Below are 18371 nucleotides of genomic sequence, written 5' to 3'. Positions count from 1 at the left end.
TGTATCCTAAAGTCTAGCTTATAGTCTAAACCATAGTAAAATCTATAGTCCAGTCTAGTCAAAGCTCTAGTATATAGTCCACTATAAAGTCACGTTATAGTGTAGTCTCAAGTCTATTATATAGTCTAAACTACAAATATTCTAGTCTATCCAGTCTATATTCTAGATCTGTACTATGTTTGGTCTTAAATCTAGTCTATAGTTCAGAGTGACTATAACGCACTCTAATGTCTAGTCTATAGTTTAGACTCTAGACTATAATGTAGCCTAAAGTCTAGTCTATAGTCAAGACTATAATGTAGTCTAAACTTTTGTCTATAGCATATAATATAGTGTAGTCTACAGTCTAGTCTATAGTCTAGATTATCTTGTAGTCTAAAGTTATAGTGTAAAGTCTAGTCTATAGTCGGAATTTAGACTATGTTTTACGAAACAATAGTTTAGTCTATAGTCTGGACTGTAGTTTACTCTATAGCCTGTACTTTAGTTCAGCCTATAGTGTGGACTATAGTTTAGTCTATAGTCTGGACTATAGTTTAATATATAGTCTGGACTGTAATTTAATCTATAGTCTGGGCTATAGTTTAGTCTATGGTCTGGACTATAGTTTAATCTATAGTCTGGGCTATAGTTTAGTCTATGGTCTGCACTATAGTTTAATATATAGTCTGGACAGTACTTTAGTCTATAGTCTTGAGTCTAGTATATAGTCTAGACTATAGTGTAGTCTAAAGTCTAGTCTATAGTCTAAGTTATCGTGTAAAGTCTAGTCTATAGTCGGAATTTAGAATATAGTGTAGTCTAAAGTCTAGTCTATAGTCCAGAATATGGTCTAGTCTATAGTTTAGTCTATTATAGTCTATAGTGTAGTATATTATCTACACTATAGACTAATCCAAAGACTAGTTTACAGTACAGTTTAGTCTAAATTCTAGTCTAAATTCGATAAAAAAGTCTATTCTAAATTCTAGTCTATAGTCTACAGTATAGTCTAGAATCTAGACTGGATTATACAGTTGATTATTATCGTGACTTAACTTGCGTCTGTAGCCTTAATTAGTCCACTTTATGGACTTTAGTCTTATCTTGACATGAAGTGCTAGAATTTTGTGAAACGCACTGTATTTAGTTTATATAATTTTTTTCTTAAATTCTTGCTAAACATAAATATTTACAAAGCATAGACTTAAAGTACCAACTATATAATTAAAAAAAATCAAATAAAATAGCATTAATTAAAAACTATAACAATTTCAGTTTTGTTTTCTGTAATTTAAATCTATTCGTTTACTTAATTTGTTCTTTGTATGATATTGTTTTATAATGTTAACATTCGATTTCCATGCAAATACTTATTTTATTTAATTTTCACTTTTTTTCTTTAATTTATTAACTATTTATGTAATTAAATTTTAGTTACATTAAATTTATTTTTATTGAAATTGATTGCTTTATATTATTTCTTTTTGGGGGTTTTTAAAAGGTTTTGGGTTCTTTTTAACTAATTTTAGTTTTAAATTTTTATATAAATATTTGGTTTTTGTTTTTGTTTAATTTGGAATTATTAATCGTTATCATTTTAAAACTTTAACAAAAAAACGTTTAACATGATTCGAGTATAATTTGATAAATTGTAGATGTACTCTTTATAACAACAACTATAACAATTATAATAATAGTTATAATAAATATAATAATAATTATAATAGTATTTGTAGGTTTTTACTCAGATACGATGTTGTCAACTGAATTGTTGATTATCCTGTTCTAAAGGATCATCATCATTTTGGTCCGTACCCGAACTGTAGGGACTCGAATGGGGTCGGGAACTACAGCAACTGGTGCTACTAGAACTGGATGTTTTTGTAATCACCACTGCTGTTTTGGGTGAATGTCATCTGATGTTATTAGCATCATCATCATCATCATCCTGATCACCGGTGTGAGCCTTATCACGTTCATCGAAATCATCTTCATTTGATGTTTGTGAAGAGGCTGGTGATGTGGTCGTTGATGATGATGCTGATGTTGCTGAAGTTGTCGGTGTGGCTGTTGCCGTTGATATGGGTTGTGTTTGTGGTACTTTGGTTTGTGTTGTGGTGGTGGTTGTTGTTGGTGGAGATGTTTGCGAAGATATTACATCTAATTTCTCTTCAACTTCGGCTAAAATCGTTGTAGTTGTTGTTGTTATTGGTATTATTTTCAGTTGTTCAGTGCCTGTGATTTCGTTGGTGAAATCAAAAGAGGATGGCGGCACTGGTATATCTGGCAGTGCTGGTATATCTTCAGATTTAGGCGATTCTTCGGTTAGAGTTTCTAATACCACAATTTCATTGGCCTCCTCGGGATTGTAATCGTAGAATACTTTTGATGTATCACCCTGTATATTGACATCGATTGGTTCTTCAATAACAGGCGTAACTGCAACTTCCTGTTGTTGTTGTTGTTGCTGCTGCTGTTGCACATCGAAATCTGCTGAGAAATCACCTCTAGGTGGTTCTTTGGGGGATTCAATCATTATCTGTACCGTTGATAACTGTACTGAGTCCAAAATTGTTAAGCTACCATCATCCGAACCAGGACTAATACGTATTTGGGGTGGTTTATGTTTTTCTAATAGAACAGTTTTAAAAACAAATCCAAAATTAAAATTTTACCAATTTTTTTCTTATAAAAAATCCTTTAAACCCACTTACCCATTCCCAAACCCAACGCTGGCGATACCGCTCTCGAACCATTCTCATCATCTTCTTCCTTATACTCCTCACTCTCTCGATGAACTAACACATGCACCAAAGTCGAATTTTCCGGCCGTAAACCTAATGGTACTATAACACTTTGATCTGGCGATGGTTTAGTTACAATCACTTCCGGTGTAGGACCCTCAGCTGTAGCAAAGAAACCAAGAAAAAAGTGGGAGGGAAAAAGAAAAGAAAGCATAAACTCAGTATAATTTAGAACCGGGTTTCGTAAAACATTGACACACATACAGACAAAAGCATTTTTGTTAACTCTTAAAGCGCTTTGTGCTGACAAACCTCTTTCTAGGGGTGGTTTTTTACGTATAAAACTTGTAGCACGTTTCCGTGTCGGTGTTGCTACCACCGCCTGTTGCTGTATGGTTTGTTTGTCCAAAGAGGCGGTAGTCGTATTATTATCAGCAATTGTTGTGGCAAGGGAAGTGGTGGAGGAAATAGCAGCTGTTGTGGGCGAAATGCCTAAATTAGTGTTGATTGTTTGATTGGATTATTTTTGAAGGGATTTTTTTGTTTTTTTTTTTTTTTTTTTTTCAATTTGTAGTTTTGTTGCATCGAAAGTAGGTAAAAACCAGTGTTAAGAAGAAAACATATTTTTTTTTTGTTTTTTTGAGAAGAAGGAGAAGAAGAAAAAACGTAAACAAACCAACATCAAGAGTTAAAAAAAGTTAAAGAAGAAAATAGAGTCGCTTTAAAAGAAAAGGAAATATTTAAATAATTAACTCCATACCAAGTTGTGTTAGTAGATTAAACTAGACTTTTGACTAAAATCTGACCTATACTTTAGTCTATAATCTATACTATATCTGAAGTCTGACCTACAGTTTAGTCTCTAGTCTAGTCATATTCTAGACTATACATTATTCTATAGTATATACTTTAACATAATCCATCGGTTGGACTATAGACTAATCTATAGTCTGGGCTATAGTTTAGTCTATAGTCTGGACTATAGTTTAGTCTAAAGTCTGGACTACAGTTTAGCCTATATTCTGTACTATAGTTTAGTCTATAATCTGGATTATAGTTTAGTCTATAGTATGGACTATAGTTAAGTGTACAACCTGGACTATAGCTTAGTCTTTAGTCTGAACTATAGTAGGATCTATAGACTATAGACTCGTCTATAGTTTGCATTATAGTTTAGTCTATAGTCTGCACTATAGTAGGATCTATAGACTATAGACTCGTCTATAGTTTGCATTATAGTTTAGTCTATAGTTTGCATTATAGTTTAGTCTATAGTCTGCACTATAGTTTAGTCTATAGTCTGGACTATAGTTTAGTCCATTGTCTGGACTATAGTAGAATCTATAGTCTGGGCTATAGTTTAATCTATAGTCTGGGCTATAGTTTAATCTATAGTCTGGACTATAGTTTAATCTATAGACTGGACTATAGTTTAATCTATAGTCTGGACTATAGTTTAATCTATAGTCTGGACTATAGTTTAATCTATAGTCTGGACTATAGTTTAGCCTATAGTCTGGACTATAGTTTAGTCTATAGCCTGACTTTAGTTAAGCTTAAAGTCTTAACTATAGTTTAGTCCATACTCTCGACTATAGTTTAGTCTACAATCTGGACTATAGTTTAGTATATGGTTTGGACTATAGGTAAATCTATAGTATAGATTATAGATTATATAGATTATAGTTTAGTCTATAATATGGACTATAGTAAAGTCCATAGTCTGGCTTCAGTTAAACTTATAGTCTTAACTATAGGTTATTCTATTGAGTCATAGTCTAGACTATAGTTAAGTCATAGTATGAACAATAGTTTAGCCTATAGTCTGGACGATAGTTTTCTCATAGTCTGGACTATAGTTTTCTCATAGTCTGGACTATAGATTAGTCTATAGTCCGGATTATAGTTTAGTCTATAGTCAGGACTATAGTTAAGTCAATAGTCAGGACTATAGTTTAGTCTATAGTCAGGACTATAGTTTAGTCTGTAGTCAGGACTTTAGTTTAGTCTATAGTCAAGACTATAGTTTAGTCTATAGCCAGGACTATAGTTTAGTCTATAGTCAGGACTATAGTTAGTCTATAGTCAGGACTATAGTTAGTCTATAGTCAGGACTATAGTTAGTCTATAGTCAGGACTATAGTTAGTCTATAGTCAGGACTATAGTTAGTCTATAGTCAGGACTATAGTTTAGTCTATAGCCAGGACTATAGTTTAGTTTATAGTCAGGACCATAGTTTAGTCTATAGTCAGGACTATAGTTTAGTCTATAGTTAGGACTATAGTTTAGTCTATAGTCAGGACTATAGACTAGTTTGGTCAATAGTCTGGACTATAGTTTACTTTTTAGTATCGACTATAGTTTTGTCATAGTCTTCACTATAGTTAAGTCTATAGTTAAGTCTATAGTTAAGTCTAATTTGAGTCTAGTTTATAGTCTGGACTATAGTTAAATCTATTGTCTGGACTTTAGTTTAGTCTATAAGCTGGACTATAGAAAAGTCTATAGTTTAGTCTATTGTCTGGACTATAGTTTGGTCATAGTGTAGACTATAGTTATTCATAATCCGGACTATAGTTTAGTCTATAGTCAGGACTATAGTTCAGTCTATAGTCAGGACTTTAGTTTAGTTTATAGTCAGGACTTTAGTTTAGTTTATAGTCAGGATTATAGTTTAGTCTATAGCCAGGACTATAGCTTAGTCTATAGTCAAGACTTTAGTTTAGTCTGTATACTGACTACAGTTTAGTCTATAGCTAGGACTATAGATTAGTCTATAGTCAGGACTATAGTTTAGTCTATAGTCGGGGCTATAGTTTAGTCTATAGTTAAGACTATAGTTTAGTCTATAGTCAGGACATTAGTTTTGTCTATAGTCAGGACTATAGTTTAGTCTACAGCCAGGGCTATAGTTTAGTCTAAAGTCACGACTATAGTTTAGTCTATAGTCAGGATTATAGTTTTTTCTGGACTATAGTTTAGTCTTTGTCATAGTCTTGACTATATATTAGTCTATAGTCTGGGTTGTAGTCTGAACTATAGTTTATTTAATAGTTTGTCTAGTATGTTTTGTTATAGTCTGGACTGTAGCTTTGTCTATAGTCTAAACTTCATTATAGTCTATAGTCTGGATTTATCAATAGTCAGGACTATAGTTTAGTCTATTGTCCAGACTATATTTCTATCTATAGTATGGACTATAGTTTTGTCTATGTTTTTTTGTCTATAATTTTGTCCATATCCTGGTATCGACTACAGTTCTATTTATAATATGGACTATAGTTAAACCTATAGTCTGCACCATAGTACAATTTGTAGACTGAACTTTAGTTTATTGCAGTCTATAGTTTCGACTATAGTTTATTTTTTAGTCTTGACTATAGTTTAGTCAATAAACTAACTAAAACAACTTGGTATAACTTATAAAACAATAATATTTTTAAATAAATATAATTATAAAGTTTTTGTTTTGGATTATTTATATAATTTTTTAACTAAACATTTAAACTTAAATTTTTTCCAAAAAAAGAAAACTAATATTGAAATCAATGTTATTTACAAGCCATTCTTTTAGATTTAGATAATATTATGGTGATAAAAAGGAAGATAAAAAATTTACAAAAATGTAAGTGTTTTCAATAAATGGCTTAAACGTTTATATGAGAAATATTTGAAATTATAAATGTTTAAATTGTATAAAAAGTAAACATGTGTGAGTGTAAAATTGCTTAAGTGTTTAAAAAATTAAGATACTTAATAATGAAATATGAAGGTGTAATATTCCAAAAATAAAAATAGTTTTGTTTTTGGGTACAAAAATAATTACTTTTTCTATGCACTGATGGTGAAGTTAAACTATCATCAACTGCATCCTGATGCCGCAAAAAGAAATTATAAAAGCTTCGGCGTCGATTAGCTCTAGGCGCTTCCACAAATATGCTACCACTTCATTTTGTGTGTAATTTTTTTTAATAATTTATTTTTTTTTTTTGTGTTTGAAAATTAATAATGAAATAAATGTTAAAATGTTTAAGAGACGAGAAACATTGAGTAACTTATAGTTTGTGTTAAAAAGACAACAGAAAAAAATTGCATAATTTTTTTGACGAAAATCTTAATGAATTGTTAAAAGAAAAATAATAAAAATGTATAGATAAAACTTAAAATTGGGTGTTTTTTTTTCAAGAGTTGGAAACATATTTGAAATTATTTTAACAAATTTCTAATTGAAAATATTTAGTTTTCTTGATTTTTTTCATAACTTGTTGAAAATAATAAAGCTTAATAAAGAGAAAAATTTTGATTTGAATATTAATATTTTATTAAATTCTTTATTGAGCTTTGTTATTTATATAAAACAATTTTCTTTTAGATATTTTTAAAATAGTTATCAAATTTGTTTAAAAAAAAAACATATAATAAACAACAAAACAACACTGTTTTCAAAAAACTCACCACACTTGTTTCAACATCTTTGTTTTAATTTATTGTTTTTTTCGGTTTTCTATATAATGTTTCTTTTTGTTGTTAGTTTTTCACGCTTAACAATATTCAAAATGAATTTTCCGTTAGTTAAAATCTACGAAAATTCATTTTGAAGATCGTTAAGAAAGAAAATACAAATTTTTAAGAAACTCACCACAGTTACGTTTTGTAAATTCAACACACTTGTTTTAGCTGCTGCTATGGCTTGTTTGTTACAGTAACTAAATAAAAAGCATAAATTTGTTTGAGACAACAAAACAATAAGACGGTGTTGGTTTATAAGTGTTTCGCTTTACGAAAAAAAATTATTTCTATGTGATTTAATGTAACGTTATATGATTTAGATTTTATGAATATATTATAGTTAGATTGTTATTATTATAGATTTGATATTTCAATAGTTTATTTGTTGTTTAATAAACAAAATTCCACTACAAAAGCATTAAGTTTAAGTATTTCAGTTAGAAAACTACTAAGAAAACTGATAATAAAAAATATATATATGAATGTAAATAGACACAGTGGGCAATTCGGGGCAATCAGATTTATAGAGTGAATTACAGTTTAGTCTGTAGTCTAGACTATAGTTGAGTGCATAACCTGCACCTTAGTTTAGTTAGTAACTTAAGCTATAGTTAATGGACTGGTCTATAGTTTAGTCTACATCTCGACTATAAAGTTTAGTCGATAGTCTCGACTATAGATTAGTCTATAGTCTTGACTATAGATTAGTCTGTAGTCTGAACCATATTCAATAGTCTCGACTATAGTTTAGCCTATAGTCTCAAGAATGTTTGTCTATAATCTCAACTATAGATTAGTTTATAGTCTCGACTATAGATTAGTCTATAATCTCGACTATAGATTAGTCTATAGTCTCCACTGTAGATTAGTCTATAGTCTCAACTATAGATTAGTCTATAGTCTCGACTACAGTTTATTACATAGTCTCGGCTATAGTTGTCTAGTTTAGTCTATAGTCTCGACTATAGATTAGTCTATATTCTCGACTATAGATTAGTCTATAGTCTCGACTATAGATTAGTATATAGTCTCCACTATAGATTAGTCTATAGCCACGACTATATATAAGTCTATAGTCTCGAATATAGATTAGTATATATATATAGTCTCGACTATAGATTAGTCTATAGTCTCGACTATAGATTAGTCTATAGTCTCGACTACAGTTTATTACATAGTCTCGGCTATAGTTGTCTAGTTAAGTCTATAGTCTCGACTATAGATTAGTCTATATTCTCGACTATAGATTAGTCTATAGTCTCGACTATAGACTAGTCTCCACTATAGATTAGTCTATAGCCACGACTATATATAAGTCTATAGTCTCGAATATAGATTAGTATATAGTCTCGACTATAGATTAGTCTGTAGTCTTGACTATAGATTAGTCTATAGCCTTGACTATAGATTATTCTATAGTCTCGACTATAGATTAGTCTATAATCTCGTCTATAGATTAGCCTATAGATTAGTCTGTAGTCTTGACTATTGATTAGTCTATAGTCTCGACTATAGATTAGTCTATAGTCTCGAATATATATTAGTCTATAGACTCGACAATAGATCAGTCTATAGTCTCAACTATAGATTAGTCTATAGCCACGACTATATATAAGTCTAAATATAGTCTCGAATATAGATTAGTCTGTAGTCTTGACTATAGATTAGTCTGTAGTCTTGACTATAGATTAGTCTATAGTCTTGACTATAGATTAGTCTATAGTCTTGACTATAGATTAGTCTATAGTCTCGACTACAGTTTATTACATAGTCTCGGCTATAGTTGTTTAGTTTAGTCTATAGTCTCGACTATAGATTAGTCTATATTCTCGACTATAGATTAGTCTATAGTCTCGACTATAGATTAGTATATAGTCTCCACTATATATTAGTCTATAGCCACGACTATAGATAAGTCTATAGTCTTGACTATAGATTAGTCTGTAGTCTTGACTATTGATTAGTCTATAGTCTCGACTATAGATTAGTCTATAGTCTCGAATATATATTAGTCTATAGTCTCGACAATAGATTAGTCTATAGTCTCGACTATAGATTAGTCTATAGCCTCAACAATAGATTAGTGTATAGTCTCTATATTCGAAACGATAGACTATTCTAGACTATATACTAATCTATATTCGAAACTATATACTTATCTATAGTCCCGACTATAAATTAGTCTATAGCATTGACTATAGATTAGTCTACAGTCTCGATTATATATTAGTCTATAGTCTCGACTATAGATCAGTCTATAGTCTCGTTTATAGATTAGTCTATAGTCTCGATAATAGATAAGTCTATAGTCTCGACTATAGATTAGTATGTAGTCTAGACTATAGACTAGTCTATTGATCCGTCTATAGTCTATACTTCAGATTAATCTATAGATCCGTCTATAATCTCGACTATAGATTAGTCTATAGTCTCGACTATAGTCTTGACAATAGATTATTCAATAGTTTCGACTATAGATTAGTCTATAGTCTCGACTATAGATTAGTCTATAGTCTCGACTATGGATTAGTCTATAGTCTCACTATAGATTAGTCTATAGCCTCGGCTATAGATTAGTCTATAGTCTCGACTATAGATTAGTCTATAGTCTCTACTATAGATTAGTCTATAGTCTCGACTATAGATTAGTCTATAGTCTTGACTATAGATGTCTCGGCTATAGATTAGTCAACAGTTTCGACTATGGATTAGTCTATAGTCTCGACTGTATACAAGTCTTGGGTCTAAAGTCCCAACTATAAGTACATACATAATAATAATCATCATCATAATATTTTTTCTTAAATTTAAATTTTTTTTTAAATATTTTTCAAACAATTCTTAAACCAAACAACCCACTGTGCTTTTAAAGAAAAACAATATTCAATATCTAAAATTGTTGAAGAATAAAAAGCTTAATACCAATCGTTTATAATTGTGATTGAAAGTTCTTTACAAAATGTATGTAATTTAAATTTTTTAAATTAAGTTTATAAGATTCAAATCAAAAGAGCTGAGGATAATTTTTATTAATTAATCAAATTATTAATTGTACAAAATTTTGTATTATTATTCATTTGTTTAAAAATAAGTAAAACTACTACGTGTAAAGTATAAAAACCTTTCGAAAAAAAAAAACACTTGTTATTTATTTAATTACCTCTTGAATAATCATTGATATTTTCTAATAAATTTAAATCGTTTGGTTGTGAACCATTCGTTAGTATGTTGGTAACCATTTCGGAGAGTAGGGACTCATAGGTCAAGGATAAACATGAGGATATTCTACAAATTGGTCTTATTTGGTTTTTGTATTGTACATTTTTTCAGTTTTTTTTTTTTTTTGGATTTTGAGAATAAAAAAACAAAATTTATTAATAAATAAAGTTCAATATAAGAAAAATCTAAGTTTTCGTCAAAAAAGGCAATATTTTTTTCTTGAGATTATAGAAAATTTTTAAGAAAAATATTAAATATTTATATAAATACCGCTTGCCAAGCTCTTCACTTTGTTGTTTAATATTATTGACGACATCATCGGCTCCGGATACCATCATGAGTGGTAAATTCAACCAGGGACCAGCCAATTCGCTAATATCGGAAGCATCGGAGGCTCGCGAGGATTTGCGCGAAGAAGCTCGACTTGAGCATTGAGTGCCACGTCTTGAAACCTAGATATTTTAAGAAATGTTATAATCTTCCTTTTTTAATTGACATAAATTCCAAAGCTTTACTAATACTTCTTCTAACAACCCTGATATTTAGCAATTTAAAAGCTTTCCGCATACATTAGCTTAAAAAGCTTTAATCTTACCTGCAAATGAAAGAAATTCAATGATGATAATCTCGCCTGCCAGCCTCCAGGACTTGATGTTTGCGTAGCACTATCACCCGAATTCGAACGTTCTTTCTCTTTCTTTCTTCTACTCAGTTAAAAATAAAAATAAAACAACCACAAAATCCACAAAATATTTAACAACAAATGAAATTATCTTAACCAACTCTAGCAACATGAACAAAAGAAAACCCACCTCTGATACTCTCGCCACGTTGTCTGTATCAGTTTAGCTGCCTTCTCTTGACGTTTCCAGATACGCGTAGATGAAACGATTTCCAATTCTTTACGCGTGGGGAATTGTTTTTTGAACTTAACGTCCATTTGCTCTTGCAACTGTTTGAAATTGTCCGTCTCTTCGACATGACCCAAAACATGTTTCACCAATGCATGGAGAATATCTAAACAATGAATTTTATTGCCCTTCGAAATGGGTAGATTAAATGATACCAATGCTACGGTGTTTGGTTTCGCAATGCCCAACGGTGGATCCAGAGATGCGATAAAATCTGACAACTGTGCAAAATGTATGAATTGTGTAGCATGGGGATCATATCTACAAAAGTGTAAAAAACAAAGAGTTAAAAATGGTTAGTAAAACACGATTTTTGACGAAATGTGAAAATGCGATAAGCAAAGCACTAATAATTTTTTTGATTTTTTATGTTTAATTTTTTTTTGGATTTTGTTAAGCAGCAGCGAAAGACTTACTTAGACCATCTGATATAGAACATTTCCAAATCGTCTTCTACTATACCAATTTCTTCCTCTTGATGAGCTTGATTGAAATTCTCCAAAATAATGGCGATATACATGTTAATGACAATCATGTAGCTAATTATAATGAAACTGGTAAAGTACGAAATGGCCAGCAGCGGATGGCCACAATCCCCATTCGCCTGACGATTAAAATTCGGATCACAGTCCGGCGGCTGTATCATTAGCGATTCGAGTACATCATTCCAACCGGCCGAGGTCATTAGGCGAAATAACAATTGCATACTGCGACCGAATGTCTGAAAGTTGACCATGTCGTCGAGTGCCCCCTGCAGTTTGACATGACCGAACAGTGACATGCCCAAAATGGCATAAATAAAGGTTATTAGACCCAATAAGGCCCCAATATTAAAGAGGGCCGGCAGTGATACTACCAAAGCAAACAGCAATTTACGAATACCCTTCGCAGCTTTAATTAGTCTCAAAATGCGGCCAATACGAAAGACTCGTACCACTCTCAAGAGAGTGGGACTTATCGGCAAATCAATCATAATATCTTCCATGAGTATGCCAAATATCGATGCCAACACCAAGAGAAAATCAAATACATTCCAAGGGACCGTAAAATAATGATAACGTAGACCTATGATTTTCACTATGGCCTCTTTAATTATGATATGTACACAAAAAAAGAAGTCATAGGGTTTGTGTTTTTTGTGGATAGAAAAAGAAATATTTTAGATATTAGTTTAATAGATTTTTATTTAAATTATGCCAAAAGCAATGTGATGATTTAGATCCGTTGCTTTCAGAACTCCCTCTCTATAACTTTGTCGTTCTAACTATCGTTAAAACTCGTTTTGCTTAAACGCAGTCTATGGGCTCATCTATATAATAGTATATGTGGACTAATCTACGGACTATTCTATAGAGTGGCCTATGGACTAATTTATAGACTAAGGCATAATCTATCGATTAGTCTATGGACTGCTCTACGGACTAATCTATAGATTAGACTATGGATTATTTTATAGATTATCCTGTGGATTAATCTATAGACTATTCTGTTTACTAATCAATAGACTAATCTACGAACTAATCTACAGTCTAATCTATGGACTAATCTATAGACTAATCTATGGACTAATCTATAGACTTTTCAATAGAGTAATCTACAGAATAATCTATAGACTTATCTATAGATCTTTCTATGGACTCTAATCTATAGACTATTCTATGGACTAATCTATAGATTAATATATGGACTAGTATATGGACTAATCTATAGACCAACCTATGGACTAGTTTATGAACTAATGTATAGACTAGCCAATGGACTAATCTATGGACTAAACTATGGACTAATCTATGAAGTGGACTATGTACTAATCTATGGACAAATCTATAGTTTAATCTATGGACTTATCTATAGACTAATCTATGGACAAATCTATAGACTAACCTATGGACTTATCTATAGTATAATCCATGGACTAATCTATAGACTAATCTATATACTTTTCTATGGACTAATCTACAGACTAATCTATGGACTTATCTATAGACTTTTCTATGGACTAATCTATATACTATTCTATGGACTAATTTATAAACTAATCTATATACTAGTCTATGGACTCATCTATGTACTAATCTATGGACTAATCTATAGACTAATCAATAGACTAATCTGTGGACCAATCTAAAGACTAATCTTTGGACTAATCTATAGACTTTGCTATGGACAAATCTATGACTATTTTATGGACTTATCTATAGACTAATCTATGGGCTAATCTATAGACTAATCTATTGACCCATGTATAGATTTTTCTATGGTCTAATCTATAGACTATGCTATGGATTAATCTATATACTACTTAGACTTATCTATAGACTAATCTATGGACAAATCTATAGACTAACCTATGGACTTATCTATAGTCTAATCCATGGACAAATCTATAGACTAATCTATGGACTAATCGATATACTCTTCTACAGACTAATCTATGGACTTATCTATAGACTTTTCTATGGACTAATCTATATACTATTCTATGGACTAATGTATAAACTAATCTATATACTAGTCTATGGACTCATCTATGTACTAATCTATGGACTAATCTATGGACTTATCTATAGACTAATCAATAGACTAATCTGTGGACTAATCTAAAAACTAATCTATGGACTAATCTATAGACTTTTCTATGGACAAATCTATGACTATTTTATGAACTTATCTATAGACTAATCTATGGGCTAATCTATAGACTAATCTATTGACCCATGTATAGATATTTCTATGGACTAATCTATAGACTACTCAGTTTATTACTAATCTATTGACCATAGGCTAGGACTAATCTATAGGCTAATATATGGACCATTCTATAGACCAGTCGACAGAATTGTCAATGACTGACAGTCGGTTTGAAAGGGAGTTAAGAAGACAGAATAAAATGATCATGCCTTCGAATTCAATAAGTACTACTTACCCAAACCAAAGACGGTGGTAAAAAATGCATTACTAACTTCGAGTATGAAAAATACCGCATGCGGTTGATTGTAGTGCTCAATACCCATTGTTAACATATTTAAAAAAATCAGTACAAATATGGCTATTTCAAATCTATATGTATATATATATAATACATAGATTTATTATTATTGTTGTTGTTAATTGCGGTAGACATGTTGTAGTGTTAATTATTTTTTTTTTTTTTTTTCATATTTGTGGAGGAAAATTAAAGGGAGGGGAAACATTTATAATTGTTAAAAAATTATTCAATTTTAGTTAAGAATATAATAATAATATTAATCTTAAAAAATCTATGGAAAAAAAATGGTGCAGTTTAAGCATTCAGCATTTAGTGCTAAAAGTAAGTTTAGTTAAAATTAGCAAAAGTCATATTTGAAGATACTCGTACTTGTTAGTGATCTAGTTTTGAGGTTTTTTATGGATCTTACAAAAATATTTAAATGTTGTGTGATTCGTTTAAGCTGAAGCAGTGGTTTAGTGTAATTGTAATGTATTATGTAGGTTATTCTTTAATAAGTAAAAAATAATAAAGTTTTATGTAAGAATTTAAAAATTTTGTTTAAATTAGTGTGATCTATTGACTTGACCTTTGAACTGTGTGCTATGGACTAACTATGGACTAGTCTAAGGACTGGTCTATAAATTAGTCTATAGACTGATTTAAAGACTAGTCTATAGACTGATCTACAGACTAGTCTATAGACTGATCAACAGACTAGTCTAAAGACTGATCTACAGACTAGTCTATAGACTGATCTACAGACTAGTCTATAGACTGATCTACAGACTAGTCTATAGACTGATCTACAGACTAGTCTATAGACTGATCTCAGGACTAACTATGGACTAGTCTAAGGACTGGTCTATAAATTAGTCTATAGACTGATTTAAAGACTAGTCTATAGACTGATCTACAGACTAGTCTATAGACTGATCAACAGACTAGTCTAAAGACTGATCTACAGACTAGTCTATAGACTGATCTACAGACTAATCTTTAGACCAGTCAATAAACTGTTGTATTGTCTAGTCATTAAATAGGTATAATGACTAGTAGTCATGTGTACTAGTCTATCAAATAGTATATTTCTTAGTCTGAGGACTGGGCTATAGACTAGTCTATGGACCAATCTATAGACTAATATATCGACTAAACTATTGACTTATCTATTAACTTACTTGTCTATTATGTGATGTATTTAAAAATTCATAAGTATGGACTAGTCTATATCGGTTAACCGGAATAATCGAATATAGAACATGATAATTTATTTAATGTTTAATGATTGTTTCGTGTAAATTGTACGAGTATTTAAGTGCAAAAAGATTTTTCTTGAGGGGACTCTGGGAACATTTTCTAGAATTATTTACAGAGGTGTTTTCATTAACATGCAATAGTTCAGTGAGTGTTAAAAAGCACAATGGGTCAACTTGGTTTCAACTAAAGCCAATATTTTGTCGACGTCAAACCTACAGATTGAAAACATATCATGATCAAAAAAGTTTTTTTTTTTTAATGTTAAAAATAGAAATAGGCCTGATCGCGGATATGAGATCAAATGATCTTTAATATTAAGAATATATTTAATAGATTTCTCGATCGATATCAAAAAAAAATTACGACCAATCTTGTAATTTGAACCCTAATGTTTGAAGAAAAATAGTAATGATCGCAGATTAAGATCGTCTTTTTAATTATAGAAACCTCATCTCATCTGATCAGATTATATGAGAACATAGAAATTATGTTATTCTCTTTGGTCTACTATTTAACATTCGATGCTTTTCTCATAAAGTCTTCCATTCTCATGAAGACTTCGATCACAGACTAAGATTGGCTTCTTAATTATAGAAACCTTATCTGATCAGGTTCAATGAGAACATTTTTAAATTGATATTATTCTCTTTGGTTTACTATGCTTTTTGATGCTTTTCTCATGAAGTCTCCAATTCTCATGAAATCTTCAATCACAGACTAAGATCATCTTCTTCATTATAGAAACCTCATCTGATAAAATTCTATCCGAAAATAGAAGTGATGCTATTCTCTTTGGTCTACTTTTTAACCAAATACGTTCGATGCTTTTCTCATGAAGTCTCCAATTCTCATGAAGTCTTCAAGTCTTCACAGACTAAGATCGTCTTCTTAATTATAGAAACTTCATCTGATTAGATTCTACGAGAAAACAGAAGTGATGTTTATTCTCTTTGGTCTACTATTTACCCAAATACGTTTGATGCTTTTCTCATGAAGCCTCGGATTCTCATGAAGTTTTCGAGCACAGACTAAGATCGTGTTCTTAATTATAGGCACCTCATCTGATCAGATTCTATGAGAAAATATAAATAAAGAAAGATCATCTTTTCAATTTGATCTTCATTTGATTTAAGGTTAAAATCTAATTTTGATGAGAAAATAGAAGTGATCATCTGTTCTTCTCTTTGTTATACTGTTTAAACAAAGTGATTTTCCCTCTAGTCTAAAGTTTAAACAAATACTATGGAAAAGTAGAATTGATCGCAGTTGCATAACGATCATGATTTTAAAATTGATGGCACATGCCTGACGATCATACTTTTCTCATAAAGTCTTTGATGTTAGATAAAGATCCTCTTCTCAATTAGACCAATATTTGAAGAGTTTTAGTTGATTTAAGGTTTGATTAATACAATCGAATTTTGATGCAATATTAGAAGTGATCATATGTTCTCCTCTCTTAAATAAATACATCTTACTTTTTGATGCAAAAGTTGATCGCAGTTTCTTAACGATTATTCTTTTCTGCGATCAGAGATAACGATCGTTATCTCACTTAGATCACAGTTTGAGGAACTTCAGCAGATTTGGACATTTATTAATGCAATCGAAATTTGCTGGAAGAATAGAAGTGATCATATGTTTTTCTCTCTGTTCCATGATTCAAATAAGTAAAATTTATCGTATATGATTGACGATCATGCTTTTCTCATACTATTTTAGAAACCTCAGATGATTTGAAGTGTCATTAATACAGTAGGAATTTGATGAGAGAATAAATAAGCAAAATTGATCGCAGCTGCTTGACGATCGTATCTCTTTGGAGATTTGGACGTGAGAAGTGTGAGATTGTATCTCTCAAATCTCGGGTCTCGATGAGAAAATTAAGCTGATAGCAGATGCTTTTATCAAAAAGAATCTTCTGTTTACTTAAGATTTTTCATATACTAATAGTTGCATTTAGTTTAAAGTGATCGCACATTATCGTTAATTGGATCACAGTAGGCAAAATAATCACAGATTAGCAGGCAAGACTTTCAGTTTCAAAATCCATTTGTTGATCTCAAGATCTTTAAGAGATAGCGATCTCGAAAATATCCTGATCCCTAATAAAAATCTACTTTGTCTCCTTTCCGTGAATACAATTTTGTAAAATTTGTTTTTTTTTACACCAAATGTCCCACTGTGCTTTTTGTAGGGAAGTATAGACTAGTTAAGTAACTACTAGTTTGCTACTACTAAAAACATTTACATTATTTATTTCTCCACTACATAGAAAAAGTGAAAATTACAGTTTTTTTAAAAGGGAAGTAAATAGTTATAAAAGTGTCACTTAATTAAGGCTACATAGAGTAGAAAGTGGAACAAAAAGTTATATAAAGTCTTGAGAAAGTAAGATCAGTTAAACATTTGATGCTTTAGACTTTATAGTTTGACAGCTAAATGGAGAAGCTATAAAGTTGAAAACACCCGCTAAGTGTACAATAATGCAAAGACAAGACGATACAAGGATCTCGTTCACTCTTACTCTCGCTCTCTCTCTTTCTTGCACTAAGAAGTCAAGTGTTCAAATAATTTTATCACCAAATCAAACTTTTCTTTACTATTTTTTTTTTTTTTAATTTTTTAACTCAATAGCAAAATAATAATTTAAAAATTCTATTTAAATCAAATTTAATACAAACAAACCTAGAAGAAAACCACTTTGAAAGTTTATTAGCGGTTTTGTAATATTATTGGGTTTTGATGCAAAAAACAATAGACGACAGTTTTTCCAA

The 18371-nt window shown here is 30.7% G+C and overlaps 1 protein-coding gene across 1 annotated transcript in view; it reads right to left on the bottom strand.

The window, feature by feature from the left end:
- Window positions 1-787: 787 nt before the first annotated feature.
- The window catches only part of LOC119613428 (sodium channel protein 60E-like), a 46986-nt gene continuing 29402 nt past the window's right edge, over window positions 788-18371 (bottom strand). Inside the window, 9 exon segments of the mRNA XM_037969447.1 lie at window positions 788-2613; window positions 2697-2888; window positions 2991-3218; window positions 10397-10533; window positions 10726-10907; window positions 11051-11159; window positions 11268-11627; window positions 11783-12452; window positions 14293-14426. Of these exon segments, the coding sequence (XP_037825375.1) occupies window positions 1895-2613; window positions 2697-2888; window positions 2991-3218; window positions 10397-10533; window positions 10726-10907; window positions 11051-11159; window positions 11268-11627; window positions 11783-12452; window positions 14293-14426 (2731 nt within the window). The 3' untranslated portion in view covers window positions 788-1894.

The sequence above is a fragment of the Lucilia sericata genome, unplaced genomic scaffold (genome assembly GCF_015586225.1).
Source record: "Lucilia sericata isolate MDLA Ls3-8-SP2 unplaced genomic scaffold, ASM1558622v1 Contig002116F_arrow, whole genome shotgun sequence".
Classification (NCBI taxonomy): Eukaryota; Metazoa; Arthropoda; class Insecta; order Diptera; family Calliphoridae; genus Lucilia; species Lucilia sericata.
This window is presented reverse-complemented; position numbering and strand designations above follow the sequence as displayed.